The sequence below is a fragment of the Pterocles gutturalis genome, unplaced genomic scaffold (genome assembly GCF_000699245.1).
Source record: "Pterocles gutturalis isolate BGI_N339 unplaced genomic scaffold, ASM69924v1 scaffold6062, whole genome shotgun sequence".
NCBI lineage: Eukaryota > Metazoa > Chordata > Aves > Pterocliformes > Pteroclidae > Pterocles > Pterocles gutturalis.
The window spans coordinates 26,385-43,554 of NW_010110082.1; the positions used below are offsets into that span (position 1 = coordinate 26,385).

The 17,170-nt window shown below is 38.9% G+C and overlaps 1 protein-coding gene across 1 annotated transcript in view; it reads right to left on the reverse strand.

Annotated features, from left to right (window-relative positions):
- LOC104461563 (collagen alpha-1(III) chain-like) overlaps positions 1–8,695 on the reverse strand; it is a gene marked incomplete at its 3' end in the record, with an annotated part of 34,773 nt that extends 26,078 nt beyond the window's left edge. Inside the window, exon 1 of the mRNA XM_010073198.1 lies at positions 8,498–8,695. Within this exon, the coding sequence (XP_010071500.1) occupies positions 8,498–8,576 (79 nt within the window). The remainder of the gene's footprint in view (positions 1–8,497) is intronic.
- Between the last annotated feature and the right edge of the window lie 8,475 nt (positions 8,696–17,170).

Here is a 17,170-nt window from a genome sequence, read left to right on the forward strand (position 1 = left end):
GAGGCTGCAAGCACAGAGGTGACTTTTCATTAGTATCAGAGTTTAGAAGCATCACTACTGAAGTGGCTGCCTGAAGCCTGGCACACCCTTAGCTCTCCCTGCTCTGTGCAGCAACAATGCCTGCTGGCACAGGGTGAGAATAAACAGCACCGTGAAGCAGAGGAGGACTAGAACATCTTTAGCAGACACAGCCAGATCCACCAGAGTTTATCTGCCAGAGTCCTTAAAAGGTATGAGTGGAAGAGCCTGAGCCAGAGAAAACCTGATAAATGAAGACTCTGAACTTTTTTTTGGTTCTTCACTGAAAGAAGTTTACAATGCTTTCTCTCTTCAGCTGCTCTAACACTAAAAGAATCAGATGGACTTGAATGCCTTTCTTCTTTCCTTTTTCTTTTTTTTTTTTTTTTCCCTCCATATTTATGCTTTTCTGTTCATACAAAAAAGAGAGATCTACAAAGAGGACCACCCTGCCAATGACTAAAACACCAACAGGCTTAGAACATTGTGCAAAGAGTCTTCGAAATGTCTGAGCAGATTTCAATTACTCTTTTCAAAGATTTGCAATTCCCACTACACAGCCTATTGTTTGCTTTCACTAGGACATTCTTCTCTTAAACAGCTGGCACAGAATGACTACTGCTCTGGAGGGAAACAAGCAAACACCATACAGTAGATTTAAAGCCAAACACACACACACAAAAATTTTTTTAAAGAGCCTCTCATGAACATAGAAGTGTTTACCAAGAAAATATGAATTCTATTTTCACTGCTTATGGCTGAGGGAAAGCATAGGGGATGTAGTTCATTCTCCTTTGATGCTCAGCGTGGCTGTTACACTGAAGATCAAGGGAACAATGAACGATGCTTCCCATATTTTCCATTAGCTGTGTTCGAGTGAGCAATTGTTTCTCTGGTGTCTGTTTGAAAAAGGAGCTGCAGTTCTGCCCTTGCCTCATTTCCTAAAAGAAAATGGAAAGAAGGAAAAGAGAGAGAAGCAGCAGCAGCACAAAGGGAAAGAACAGAGGTAAAGAGATGTTTGCAGCAGACAACCTGCTAACGCACGGACTGGTGTGAATTGTGGGGACCTTCAGTGGGAACTAATTACGTCCAGAAGTTTTCCAAGAACTGGCAGTGTCAAATCGCTGTGGGAAGTAGTTTCCAGACACAGATCATCCTTTCATATCTGCTGCTGCAAACATGCACAGGGTGTTCCTCCAATTCTGCTGCCCTTTGCAGTGCTGGGGCTGGGAATAAAGCGGTGCCTGAAGCCACCATAGCAGCCCACAGAAGTTTTGCACATGGCAGGAAATCTTTTGCTGCCTGGCAGGAGAGCAGAGGTGCCTGTGCCACCCTCCAGGGTGGGATGGATGCACAGTGACTGAAAGAGAAAACCAGCAGCAGAAAGGGATGGGTCTCCTGTGGCTGTGGATAGCTTTGTGTTATGCAGAAGGCCATTCTGGTACACACTCAGCTAGTTTCAAATCTAAAAGTCACACACCCCATTTCTTGACAGTTGTTTGGGTGCCCCTTTAACTCTAAGAGAAGGCCTAGGCTTTCAAAATAACAAAACACGTTCAGCCTGAAAAGATATATCTTTCTATTATAATCACATTCTTCCTGTTCAATGTCCTGTGCATGCTTTCTCCTTCCTGGCAGACATTTCTTCACAGAATAGTTGTGTGAATCAAAGCAAGACAAAAACATGCAGACGTTGTTAAAGGAGGTACCGTTTTCATTCTCATTCTCAGAGTTCATGTTTAAATGAAGGGTACGATGTAAATGAGGGAAAATTGAAGTAGTCTCTTAGCTAATCTGAAAGGAATCTCTTCTGCTGTACTTTCACTAAACAAAGCCAGAAGTCCCAGAGCTGAAGTTTATCCAAACTAAAGCCAACAAACGGTTGTTGTTGGAGGGGGTTATATCATGTTTTCCATTGTCATGTTGACATGAAACAGGCAGAGGCTTCAACTTTGCAAACTTGGAGACAAGAAGATTGGCTCTGAAGTTAAAATAAATCAATAAGAACAGTGGCTGGAAGTAGGTTAGGTTTTCTCAAAGCAAAATGTAGAGAACCTTTCCTATGAAATACAAGACGAGAAAAAATAATGACTGCTTGAAAATAAAAATGAAAATATAATTTACTGTGCCTCTGTGTGAAAGAGGTATTGCTCTACAGTCACCAGGGGAACTCATTCCTCCTCACACCTTTCCAGCATTTAAGACAGGATAAGTACACCTCTGTCTCTCTCTGTTATACTTACAGAAGAGACTTTCTGACTTCTCCAATATCTAATTTTTAACGGCCTGTGGAGATTATTAGTTCATCAGCCACCACCAGGAGCAACATAAGGGTTAATCTTTGAAATTGTTACACAGTCTCAAAGCAATGTGAGAAACAGTAATATCATGGTCCCTACACATAAATACGGGAATCTTGTTTCCCTGAAACAGAAAGGGTCTGACTGTGTTAGATTAGACATTAGGAAGAATTTTTTTACTGTGAGAGTGTTGAGACACTGGAGTGAAGAAGCTGTGGATGTCCCATCCCTGGAGGTGTTCAAGGCCAGGCTGGATGAGGCTTTGAGCAACCTGGTCTAGTGGGAGGTGTCCCTGCCCATGGCAGGGGGGTTGGAACTAGGTGATCTTTAAGGTCCCTTCCACAACCCAAACCAGTCTATGGTTCTATGGATGGAGAAAGATAAGAAAACTCTGTGGGAATTCCTTGTACACTTTTCCAGAGACAAAACATCTCTTGTCAGGGATGCCATGGAGAGGACGGAAAATAAAACTTCACCAACCCTGTGCATGAAAAGATTCAATGGAAGAAAGAAAATTCATAAAGGAGTAGCTGTCCTGCAGCAGTAACTAAGGCAAAGCACTGGCTCCTGTATCTAGCAGCAGCATGGCCACGGAAAGCCAGGTGCAGTGAGTCACCATGCAGCATCTCTGTGACAGATAACATTGCCATGAGCAGCACAGCCCTAGACAGCCTTCTCTCCTGGAGGAATCCACTGGATCCCCTGGGCTGGAGATGGGCATGCTGAGGGCTAGGGGCTGCAGCATTCTGCTCCCATCCACGCTCCAATCAACAGCCTAACCTGAAGGTGTACAGAAGTAAAATAAAGCTTCTTGCATCATTCCTGGGGAAGGACTCACATCTGTGCCCAGTTTTCCTTCTGTAAAGGGTATATTATAACAGATGTGTTGAAAGAGAGATAAGTCTGGTAAAGTATTGCAGCTGGTAAAATGATGACACTAAAATGTTTGTTCCATTTTGGGTTGAAGGTTATTTACCATCTGCCAAAAAAAAAATCAGAATGTCTCAAAACTGTAGACATATAGGTGGTAGGTACTGAAATCTAAATCACATTAAAGTTGTGCAATCTACAATTTACCAAGCTACCACAAGGAGAATGAACTAACAGTTGTCATGCTGAATCAGAAAAGATTTTATTATACCCTTGTATAATAAAACTCAAACTTGAAAGTTTGAGTTTTATTTTTTTGGGTGTTGCCAATAATAAATTGAATTTTGCTCCATCTTATTGAATTTCTGCAATGATGCGGGAATCCAATCCAGTTACTTCAAGCCTAAAAAAGCACATATCTTTGCCATTGGCAGCAGTTTTCCTTTTCTTAGCTGAGATCTTTTGCCTAGTTTCTTAGGCAAGCATGACTAAAGGACAGCATAATCCAAAGTATTAATGGACACGACCATTGCACTAATTTCCACTTCTGTAGGTTTTGACAAATTGTTACTTCAATGACTTAAAATCTATAACTGTTACAGCAGCTGTAGCTTGAGCTCTTCTCCAGATCACTAATCTACCATAAAAACATCAAGAGCAATACAGTTTTCACAGTGCCGCTAACCTGGGAAAGCACACTTTTTAATTGTTTCACCCTACTGGTAAGGCTGAACGTTCCAACTCTGAAGAGATCACTTTTAATCCAAAATGCCAAATGACAGTCTGCATCATTCCTGTTACTGACCTACAACATCTTTTCCCAATTATGAACCCAGGTATGTCCCATTTTCTGCACATTTCTGATTAAAACAAGGGTTGAATAACATTAGCACATCACTGGAACAATGACTAATAGATCGATATGAGTCTGGTTTATCAGCCAGTCTGTGAAACAAAAAAGTGATAGTAATTCACTCCTTTCTTTCTCTTGAATAGCATTAATTAAAACTAACACCCAGCTGTTGGATAAGGCTGGCATCAGCTAAAAGTTTGCAAGTGACACCTGGCTGCCTATTTCAAACCTCAAAACTTTGGCAGAAGCTGGAAGAGGAAATAGGATCTGCTTGTAATCTGCAGCACTAAGAAGGCAGCAAATGTAATGTCTGTGACTGAGGCATCAACAGCAATATTTGTGCCAGAGGCAACACCCTTCTACCTCTGCCTCTTTCCCCTGTAATAAAGCAGTGGATGTTTCCAACTCCACCTCCTCTTTTAAAAAAATCAGCCTACATAGATTTGGTCTCAAATCAAAAACAATCTGGAAAATAATAAAAGGGATATACAATGGTCTCATTTTCCTAAGGCTAATGTCTTCCAGGGATGTGTGATCTAAAATGTGTTTATGAAATTTGTCATATTTCCAAGAACATATATATAATGTTTAGAGGGGGTGGATTCCCCAGGCTTTCATTTAGCATGAATTTTCCAGACCCGAAAGGAATGTTTCAGTTTCCCTAAGCACAACCTTGCCTGCCGTGTGCTTGGTAAAAACCAGCTAGGAAAAATGGAAGAAGTGCACTAGACCCCTGATCTTTCATACCTTCACATAGTCCAGGTTACTTATGACAGCATAATTATCTGTTGGCACACAGATATGCATCATCTGGTTTTACCTTCAAAAATCTTGAGGGGGACTTTTCTCTGTTACCAAAACCTTTGAGGACAGATAGTTCTAACTGTCATTAGCATTACCCTTAAACTAACTAATTTATCAACAAAGAATGTGTATGTGCAATGTTGCATACAGGTAAGTGCTAAAAATGTCAGCCTGGCAGTCTCACAAACACACTGCATCTCTGCACTACCCATCTACTTCATTACCTATCTAATTCTTTCAAATTAATGAAAGAAGAAAGCAAAATGGCTAAATCAAGCTGTTTACAAGTTTTCCTAAAATATAAAATATCATCCTTCTTTTCTGGGGGATCAGAAGTGGGTACTCAGCATAAAGAGTTCTTTGCATGCTGCCTCCTGAAACCTACATGTAATGGTTATATTTCATTTTGAAACTAATTTGCAACTGAAAGTAATATGAAAGGTCAATAAGTCTTCTCAGAAATATTTTAGGATTCAGTCATTACCTCAGAAATGAGCTTCCTGACCAAACATCCAAGATAATACTTACATTACAAGGAAAACATTAAATTTCATTAGAGCAAAAAATTATTTGGAATAATAATGCAGGGTTTCTGGCTCTGCTCTCACACTGCTTTTAGAGTAGTAGAGTTTTCCTGATGACCTCAGCGAAGTTCCTTAAGGACTATGGGGTGTATGGTGTGTACATACAAGAAGTGTCACACTCCAGGTGTCTAAGACGTCCCTTACCCTTCTCAGATGCAGCTGAGAGGCCCAAATCCATCCGAGCTCCCTTTTGGCACCAATGTGAGCAGGGCTGTGCATGTGCTTCCTTTGTAGTTGATGGAAACTGCCAAATACCTCCACAGTCTGTCTAGCTAAAATTTCTGCTGTGTTCAGGAAGTAGCATCTAGATTGACTCTACAAACTCAAGATAAACAGTATGAATGTAGGCCATAAGGCTAGCGAATGCTTGCCCAAATCACACTGGCTGGGTAGAGGATGAATTTCTTTCCTAAAGAAGCATTTGAAGTTCTTACGTTTTTTGGTAGTTTAATGTGTAGGATTATAAAGGTGCCTTTAAATGGTGGAACTGAATATATATTGCTGGGATCTGAATCATCTGTCATGTCTGAAGCACCAGCTTCATGTCATGTCACCTACCAGGAAACATTTTATCTTGAACATGGTCAGGGCTCACAAACGCCTTACACTAACTTGACACACATTAGAAAACCTGAATTGTGTCAAGGTGATTTAATTTCCAGGCTAAAAGCCTGGTAAGTGGGTTACCAGAACATACAGATTTTCTTCATGGAAGTCACAGAAAATTCCGTGTTCCACAATAACCAGATCCCCACAATATCCAGATTCCAAGCTTTTGAAGAGGTTTAACCTGAGGCTGTACTCAAATCTCCATTCCTAGCTATTACAGCAAGACAAAGAAACACATAGCCCAGGGGTACATCTGACTATCCTAAATTTTGTATATACTGAGCAGTTTCCTTAATATCTTGCCAAGTCTTGTCTCCTGGCAGGCTTTCCCAAGGAAAATTTTATATTGACTTACATTTGATACTAACCATATAAACATTTTTCTTGACAAGACAGAGCATTTTAGCATGTCTGGAAATTCTCTCTTAAATTGTGGAAAATTTGGCTTCCCAGTCTGTGGCTGCCTTGCACATGAGTTACTGATGCTAATAATCAACTCCTTCAATTATTATTTTCTGTGAGAAAAGCATACTCAAATGTGTGGAAAGGAACATTCCAAAGAGAGGACAGAATTTGATATTTTACGGGATAACTAGTGTTTTATCAGTCTCTCTGTGGAAGTTAGCCCAGTACGGAAATGTTACTACACCATGATACAGGAATGTGGCAGAGAAATTATAATACTCCCTCACACTTCATCTGTATATTGTTCTTCAACCCCAAATTTACCATTTCTTGAGTCAAATATGTGTTGCACAAATGTCCAGGGACAAGACCAGAGTGAGGGAAAGAAAGAGACCCAGCACTCAGAGGGGATTTGTTTATTGGGAGAAATAAACCTGATGTTCCTTCATTTTATATTGGATGGTCCCCTAGTCCTTATCCCTCTGAATATATATCTAAAAAATATACATAATACATATTAAATATATGCAATATGTATATTATTTGCTGCTGTAAGCAGAGAAAACTCACAGCATACATTTGCTCAAATGCTATATTCACTAAGGATTACTGAAAAGAAAGTTTATACACTGGAAAAGCAGAAACAGAAAAATATCAATTCCTGGTATATTACATTTATTCTCTACAGAACATGTTTACATGTGCTATTTTTCTTTTGAGATACTTTCCAAAGCTTAGCCTGTGTCTCTGCTTGATGAGGAAGGCTGGTATTTGGCATGCTGCTGTTGCAGATGACGTTACCTGATTTGCTCATGCATAGAGCCCCCTGAGCTTCAACTGCTGCACTGCCAACAGCCTGCTGGTGGACTCACAGTCACTCAATCGGCAGAGGTGCCTTTCCACATATGCCGAGGCAGGCAGACGTGCCATGAAATGGCTAAAGTAATTGTTTTCATGATATGTATCACACAGACTAGGGTAGGGTGTGGTTTTAAAGGCATTTGGTTTTCCTTTACTGCATTACAGTTTATTTAGCTGCCACTTACCAAGTTATTTGTGAAGTTATTCGTTGCTTTGATGCAGGAATAAATACACTGCAAATCTTTCATATTTACAAGAAAGAAAAATGCTTTATCTTAATGAAGGTCTGGTTTACAGTGTCTGGCAAACAGGAACAGAGCACATCCAAAAAAGGTCAGCTGTACTTGTGGAATGCCATCTGTTTAACTTAAATACTCATACCACACTTATCTCCATTCTAAGTTGAATTACTGCATACAAAGTACTTCTTTTTCCCCTCTAAATTCCATGTTCATTTGGTATTTGGTGTTCTCACTCTCTGTGAACATGTACACACATACTTGCACGGATTCCTAGATACCATCAGCTGCTAATCACTCTTATGAGGGATTGAAACAGCCTGCAGATGCACAATTCGAACTATTTCAGCTGAGCGAATTAATTTATCCTCCTGCTTTATGTCAAAGTAAAAATCCTGTAAGCTGACATATTTTCATATATCGCTCTTAAAAACTGTTTCATCAAAACTGGTTAGAGTTTTAAGGCTACTTTACTGCAAGCAAATTGTTTTAACAAACCCCCACACTGCCAGTGGAAAACACACAAGTACAAAGGAGAACTACAAATAAAAAAGCTGGAAGCAAAGACTTATTGCTTGTGACAAATAACTTCCAGGCAGCACAGAGCTAACAGTTAAAATATTATTCCAAGAGTTAAAAGAAATAGTTTAAAAACTCTCCAGTGTCTGTTATGGGAAAACAAGTAAGAACAAGAACAAACACAGCTAAGTCAGACAGCACTGTACAGTCCTTTTAACCACAGAAGAAAGCAAAGCGAAGAGAAACCTTTGGGACAGTAATGCAAACTCCTGCAGCTTTCAGCTTCAGCATTAAATATCTGACTCTACTGAATTAGTGAAGGAAAAGTTTTCTGGTGAGATTTGTGAATACACATTTCTTGCAAAGTATTAAAATGATTGGTGAAAATAAAAATAAAATATGAAAATTAAATCATAAGTAGCTGGAATTACTCACCTTCTTGTTGTGCCAAGATAACTGAGGGTTGAAACACGGCAAGAATGAGCAAAGTTACTTTTTGCACAAAGCTCATCATGTCTAAATATTAGACATGAGACTCTCTGTGCAAAAATAAAAATGGGGGGGGAAGAAAAATCTATTCAAAATAGCAACATCGGTTGTTCCCTGCCCTTCCAGCACCGGGCCATGTACAGAACTCAGCCACAAGCATTCCCCAGCTTTGGCCTTAAATAGGAAAAAAATTGGCTTACTTTACTTTTCCACCCCCTTTACTGAAACATGAGAAGAAGACCCATCCCCTAACAGTAAATGAATGATTAATATTTCTCTTGGCTTTACAGAAGAATAAAGTCAACTAAACAAGACACATAACACATCTGGAACTTTTGTGTGTGTACAAAACGTACACTGAGACTGTATACGAATAGTTAGTGTGCGTGGTATGTGAGATACATGCATGTGAAAAAAAGAAGTCCTGTTGTAAAGTCTCTGTGGTAAAGCATTTCTTCTGTTAATTAAGAGTCAATGGGTACAGCCCAAACAGGATTTTTAATTCTCAGTGCTTCCTAACAAAGGTAGAAGGTAAGTACCTGATGTGGCCGCACAAACTGAAGGTCTCTCAGAAGCAGAGGAGCAAGCCTGAATATTTCTGCTGATGAACAATCAGAGTTAATGAGAGAGGCCTGAAAATCGCAACACTTCTATTTCAGTGTTTTTTCTCACCATCTCTGCCTCACACCATGATTTTGTGGGACCTGAGAAGAAAGCAAACATAAAAAAAAAATTAATGACAAAACCAATATCCCAAATCAGAAGCACCAATCTCCCAAACTGAAACTTTCAAATAATTCAATTTGATGCTGTCATCACTACATTTGAAAAGAATTCAGAACAAGTACTGCCTTTTTCTCTACTCTTTGCTCCTCCAACAAGAAGGTACAGAGGACCAAAAAAAAAAAAAAAATCTTGAGACCACTAATCCACTTAAGTCTAGTTCTTCCTTTATTCCATGCAAAACTTTACTGAGAATAGGATCAGAACACACAAACTTATTTTCCAAACAAGACGGCTTAAGCAGGTTTTGTTATGAATGCAGTTTTGCTGGGAAGGTAGCTTAAAGTACAAGTTTGGGAGACTCCAAAGTGAATGCACAAAGCTGTCACAGTGTGCAGCTCCGCTAAAACAATGACCAAATTAATTGATGCTCTCAGTCAATTAATTTGATCCAAGTCATTAACTGCAGGAGTGTTCATTCATTTGTTCTTAAGTGTTGCTGAGATTACAGTGACCCAGGGAACCATCACCCCTATCAGTAATTCATTAATGTCATGAGTTGTCATCCTCAAAAAAGAGACCCATATCTCTGCATGCATAACAAAATAAGAGGAGCTTGAGGCTACCTTTTAATCTGATAGGTATTGAGTCTCATTTCGAAACCTATTTATCTGAAATACATTTGCACTTAAACTGGAAAGTCCTCTGCTGCTGGGATCACCTGAGGTGGAAGAGGCTGAAACAAGTATGAAGAGATCTTAAATAATTTGATGCCATTTTCGACATACCCTAAGAATCTCTTCTGTGTCTTATATACTCCAAAGGTATGAATGGCTTGATACATTTTAAAGGAATTACACACCACTTTTTTGCACGAATTGAGTACCTCCCAGCTTTTCACATTGTCTGTGTTGGGATGGCGGAACTATTTCATGCAGCTTTAGGTTTTCATATCCAGTATCATATTACCTAAGAGGTTAGGTCATTTGGTTTATAAACATCAAGTAGCTACAAATAAAAAACCAGATAACCCCCTCCTGTTGAGCTATCTTAGAACACAAGACAAAATGCTTCAAACTTTTATGCATGGGCCTAGAAGGTGTTCTTTTCTTTTGGAGTTATGCTCATGATATAAATTAGAACCACAACATCTAATAATACCTAGATTGATTTGTTTGGCTCTCTTGAATAGAAATGTACAAAGAGACCAAACACTGGATCCAAACCATTCCCAGCTATGGTATGAGAATTCAACAAAATTAAGTTTTTCAAAATTGCATGCAGATCAGGTTTTTATTGCCACTCTGTTTTCAGTATTAATGGCTACAAGTTAATCACAGTAATTGTTTAATTTATGTGAAACTTACTGAGTGTTACATAGTAAGTGTTCACATTTAAATAGCTAAGGAAAAAATAAAGAGAAATTTGATCATGGTCTTTGACTTAAAGCCACTTTCATACTGAGTTCTACAAATTTTTCAGCCCGTTTGACCACAATAAACATTTCTCTATATTTCTCAAGTTTATCCTTTCAAAAAAAAGAGCCCTTGGTGGCTCCCTTATTTTCACTAACACTTACTTTCAATTATTTCAGAAGACTTGATCTTTTGAGCAAAATTTAAATTCTAAGAACAGTTCTGGATTGTTCACCTTGAATATTAAACTAAATGAATAACTGGAATTTCTCATTAGCACTACCTTCACATTAACAGTGGTTGTAGAATTGATTTTATAATTCTAGTGTAAAACCACAAGGCAATTACCATTTATCACCATGAGTCAATTCCTTTTCACTGGACATTCACGATTTTGTTTTGTTGTAAGTACCTGGCCTGAACAGACTGTGGCTTAGCAGCTTTCCTTGGACAGTTTATGATCAAAGGCTGTGACAAATTTTAGTGACATTCTACCTCCTTTTCACATCCTCTGCACAGAAACAGTCCCCCTAAAATCCCAGCTGTCTTGATTCTTGAGTCTTGCAGGAAGTATAGGAGTATTTAGGAAGTAGCTCTTGATCAACACACACCTTCCCAGGGATGTAATATCTTGGCATCTGGACAAAACTGGAAAAAGGTACTCATATCAGAATCAGAGCATTTTTGCATGGGGGGACCTGGAATAATCACTTGTAAAAGTTATTGAATCTATTTGCGCTTTACTGCGGATACCGTGAAAGATGTGTAGACCAGAACTATTGACCAACCTCTGCATTAGATAACAAGTATTCATGCTACTCCTGCAATTTGGGGTTCCTCGTGTACGTTTAAGTCTTGTGGTTAGTGACATTCTACCTCAGACTGACAAATAAGAGACATGCTCTTACATATTTATCACGTGATCACAGGTCCACGTTCCCAAACGGTCAGTTGCTAAGCAAATGATCTAAGTGTTACTTCATAAGTTCCCGAAGTTCTGACCTGCAGAACACGCTGGCAGCTATCCTTTGTTTCCAAGACTGCTTAATCTGAACTGAGAATCTTCAGGTTTTGTCGTTGTAATTACCTCTATATCAGGAATAAGATACTTATTTTTTGTTCTGTGTGGATTTTAATGATAGTAAAGAATCTTGCAATCTAAAAGGACTGTGTAGTTTCACAGACATAAAACACCGTGAATAGTGACCAAAAGCGCAGGAGGGGGGGAAAAACTAAAAAGGCTGCATTTAGTTGAGTGTAAAGAAACTTTTTTTTTTGCCAAATTGTACTTAGTGAACCAACATATGCTGCTAAGATGCATCTATAACATTTTATCTTAAAGACCACTTTTTAAAAACATTTGACCCAGAAGAAAAGCTGAATCTAGAGCCATTAAACAAAAAAAAACCCCATACGCACTTCAACCACTCCCATTTATGAACTAGAAGTAATGCAAATTATGACTGATGTCTTAATGGACAATTACAGGAATTAAGGTGGCCAAGTCAATGAAAATGTTTCATTCTTCTCCCATCTTTCCATTTTCACTGAAATTATTTCCTAAGACAATGGGAAATCAACTTTTAAGATGCAGCCTCTTGTCCACGTGTGCTGTTTTCAGCTTCACACAGCTTCAGTGCTTTCCACAAACAAAAATTCTTTTTTCTGCAGAAGTCCTGGTCCTGTGCAGATTAAATAAAACCCTTCATCCGAGTCATGTTGGGAACTGTGTTACAGCACAGCTGTGAAGGCTCTTAAGGCAGAGCCAACATTATGACTGCATACGGGTGAAGCAGACGGCACCCACAGCATTTTCTCTTCACAGCAGGAAGGACACAAGCCAAACTAGCTTAATGACCTTTGGGTATACTGAATGCTGGGGAATTCAAAATCTACAGCCAGGGCGTGGTTTTTCTGTACTAAACACACACCTACTGTTGTCGCCAATGATGGAATCTGTTCATTTAGAAAACTGGCCCAATGCCTTTGTGGGGATGCTCCTCCTTTTCACCGGAGTGTCAAAATTATTTTGCAAGGAATCCTTTCTTCTTGTCTCTAACTCAGTTTTCCACTGTACCACGGAAAAAACCCAGACATTCACTTTTTAAAGAAATACCACAGTCCTATCTGCCTAAGGAAGTACTTAATGAAATGGCTACAAGACTTTGTGGCAGGAGACTGTCCTGTAAAGGCTTTTGTGCTCTTCAACTTGTGGTTGCTAGACATCAAAATAACATAAAATGGCAGAAAATATTTATAAATTTAAGAATAAACTTGGTTGTGAATTGGTGTTTGCGTTTAGTTTTACACAATCACAAAAGATCATGTTTTGCTATATCTCTAACTAACAAAAACCATTTAAATCAATTAGAAGAGCAGCCCAAGAACAAATTATTGTAAAAAGCAGGCTATCCTATCTAACACAGGATTTGTGTTGAAAGTGGGGGTGCATCATGCAAATCAGTCACTCTGTTGGCTTCTCTGCTCAAATCACTGTTGCTTCTGACAGTACATGCAATTCCCAGAAGGGCTCAAGCGTACTGTACTTCAGCTATTGGTTCATATAGGACCTCAGCATAGAAAGGTTTCAGGTTTTAGGCTTCAGCACTAGAAACCCAGCACAATTTATGAACATGTTCCTTTTTTTGGTCTTTTTTAAATTAGAAAAAAAGAACAATAACTGAGATACAGCCAAAACTTTTAAAAAATTGTTTCACATTTTTCTGTTTGCTGATTTATTGTTATTCTAATGAGAGAATAAATATTCTTGTTTGAGTTTACTAAAGAATAACAAAAGGCCATCCGTACTCATATGACTCATCCTTTAGAAAAAACAGAAAGTGGAAGAAAACAGGATTAAATCTTTTAACTCTTGATTTGTTCAGTATTAACATGATTGGAAGCAAAATAAATTATCAAGGCAAAACAACCGAATTTTTGAAAAAACCTCTATTCTAAATGAAGGCCACTGGAGATGTGCAAGTCAGTGAGAGAACATGGCAATATGACAGTCTTCCACTAAAAATGAAAACCCAGACTTAAAAAAAAACAAAAAAAAAACCAACAAAAAAAAAAAAAACCAGTCTTCAGGAGTAGTGTCAGACCAGTTTTCACTGGCCAATGGTACGGAAGCAGGTATGACGTTCTCTTCTGGACTGTAAGTGCTCTGCATGTCCCAAAGAGCACACTGATTTCCTAGAACGGAGAAACGGCATCCAGCTGCTTTTCTGGAAGGAGGGGAAGTGTACCACACTGGGGCCAGCCCTGCTGCTGCTGCTTGCGCTGGTGGGTGGGTGGCCTGGGAGGCTGATTGCAAGGATTCTCTCGACTTCTATTTCATGGGATTTCTTCTGATCTGTGACCTCTTGTCACATTCTTTTCTCTGCTGTTAACTCGGATATCGTCATAGAGCCCATCATACATCTGCTATTGGGAAGCAGCGGTACTTATGAATTAATCTGTCCAATGCTGTGCACAGAAGAACAACTCGGGACCTTAGTTTAGATATATGGGTTGATCTGCTCTGCTTTTCAAAGGTAGCTTTAAAAGTACCTTTCCTTTCAAGATTAATCCTGTCCTAAGAACATTAAATCACCACCTGGTATTTAAGACCCTCAAGGTTTGTACTAATAACGTCAGGTATAATGGCAGATGATGGCATAATAAAACAAAAATTATAAATAGGTATGTAGTTATACTACTGATTTGAACTCATTTTATGGCTAAGCTCTATATGGGCTTGCAGGCTTTGTTTTAATATTACAGAACAGAAAACCCTAGTTCAAACACATCAACTGTATGTCAGTAAGAACTGTTTGGGCTATGATACACAAGTCTGGGAAAGTTTTGTTAGATACTTTGAGTAAAAAGATACCACAAAACCACCGCAAAATAGTAACAACAAAGTTGTGGTGGACCCTGGTAACCAAGTTAAATAGTTAGGTAGAATCATCTGGAAAACAGAATGAAAGTACCACACATTCATTCTTTTTCATCACTGCAAGCTCTGTGGCATGAAGAGTGGTAATAATATAATTATTTTTATATTTTTACTTGAAACACTTATGCTAATGAATTGGATTTAAACTATTCTGTGAATCAAAAAATTTTTATGCCTTGTTTGGAATCCATTTACTCTTTCTTTCCTAAAGACAAGAGTTGCTTTCTATCTCCTTTCCTAACAATCGTAACTCATGGAAAAGTGGAAATAAATACAATAGAATTATTTTTTAATTTTTCTGGAAAAATATAAAAACTTGTTTTTTAATAAACAACTTTGAGGTGTGAATTCTTCTTACTCCCTAATATAAGAATGTATGCTTCTCAGTAGATCATTTTCTATACACATGTAAAATTCAGAAAAATGTCTACTCCAATTAATTAAATCCATATTTGAAGGTGTTAAACAACCTTTTTCCAAATGGCGGAACAGTGAATACCCTGGTATGAATATACTGAAAACAAGACTACAAGGCTAGTATTGTTATTACAGAAGAGTACCATAGTCATGATTTTGAGAGCAAAAAATTAAGAGTACATCTTTAAATGAAAATACACGTAACTGCACCTTCTCAGCCCCAGCTGAACTCCCCATCCTCAAAGGGATATTCCACCGAACTCTTGCTAGAGATCAGTCAAGCTCCAGGACCCATGCTATCAAAGAAATCTTGCATGCAGAAAATTAAAAGAAGCAGCAGTGGAAAGAATGCTACTATATCTGATTAGTATTTATTTTAAGATTAGAGATCTGGTCTAGGTCATTCTTTCCTGATGTTAGCAGGACATTGTTTACTGCAGTGGCAGTGTTCAGGCAATTCCATGGCCATTGCAGGAAAGAAGGAGGGTCCCGACTGCAAAGGCATCCCCCATCGGGAACTGAGGAGCATTCAAATTCCCCCTCTCTTGGGCAACCGCATCTTACCGGCATGGAAAGAAAAAAACCCCGCATCTTCCCCACTGGCTTCTGCTTGTTCCCAAGGCCAGCAGAACACACAGCTGTTGGAAATTTATGAAACAAGAGGACATGTACACAGGACTGAAAATCTGACGCGCTGTTATGGAAATCTCAGGTTCTTTGCACAACAGAGCATTAAGCCTGTTTCCATTCCCAGAGCTTCTGGTGCTGTTTTTGATTTAGAAATTGCACTTCCTAATTTATAAAAGTCAGGAGGTCAGTGTTATTATTGTACTATCTTTCCCATAAGCTGCCTTACTATCCCTCTTTATGTTTTCCCATTGCGAACAAAACCACCACATACTGTTATTTTTACAGCTCCCAAGATATCACCCTTGACCATTTTAACTTCTAAGAAAGTGAAGAAAAGATTTTCCTTTGGAAGAGTAATGAGATTTCAAAATAACTGTTTTACATACACCATCTCTAGATGTCTGAGAACTTTATCAAGTGTCATCTTTGCTTTAAGAAAATGGGAAACTACAACATAAAGAAGAATAAATATTTTCTAAAAATACAAAATAAACACATGAGCAGAATCCTGGCCCTGATCCAGTACCACATTTAATGAATTACAGTTTGTAGAGGTTGTCATGTACCTCAAACTTGGTCCTCACCAGCCAGATGACACTCACCATTATTCCTCAGAAACATAACTGGCATTCCCGTCAAACTCTTGGTACCTCTGGAACCAGAGTTGTGCCACCAGCAAGTGAAACACTAAATCCTTTTGAAGCTTTATGCTGCCAATTCATTAGTCCTTTACCAATGTCTAGATGGTGCAGATCACCAGATTCAGACCTCCTACACTTTTTGCTGTGTTTCGGGGAGGGGGGGGGGGTAGACATTTCTTAAATACAGACACAGTGTAGAACAGATTTCTGAGAATGCATTTAATTAACATTCTTATAATAGTTAACATCTCTAAAAATTTCCATGAGTTCAATCTACAGAGCTGTACTGCTGTTGTTGTTTATGTTCTGAGCTAAATCAGGCATTGCAATGCAAAAGCTATCAACAAACTAAGAGATCTCGCTGACTGATACAAAAAATTTCAATAAAATGGTAACTGATTTTTTGCCACGCCTGTTCTTCTCAGTAAGCAGAGTTCCTTCCATTTTCATGATTCACTGCCCTAGGGAAACAACAGAAAATGCATCTTGCCTGATGCTTTCTATCAGTGTGTGCTCTATGGCTTTTTAGCCTGGAGTGATCTCAAGACAAAGCTTTATAGTAGCCTTCTGCGGGTGTGTGCATGCATGCACATTTGCCTGGGTGCAACAGAGATTTTGGAGAACACTACAATACAAAACAAGCACCCTTTACATTATTAATTATGTAAAAAATACTGACAAGCATATTTGTTCCACCTCACAAAACAGAATAAAAGATCATTCCCTTTTAAACAGCCTTGTAGCTTTCTCCTACACACCCTTCACACACACAGCCAAGTGGCAAGATGCCTGGCTTTGGGGCCTGGGGGGCTGGAAAGCAAAAGACCAGCTGAGGGCTGCCACATGGGTGCAG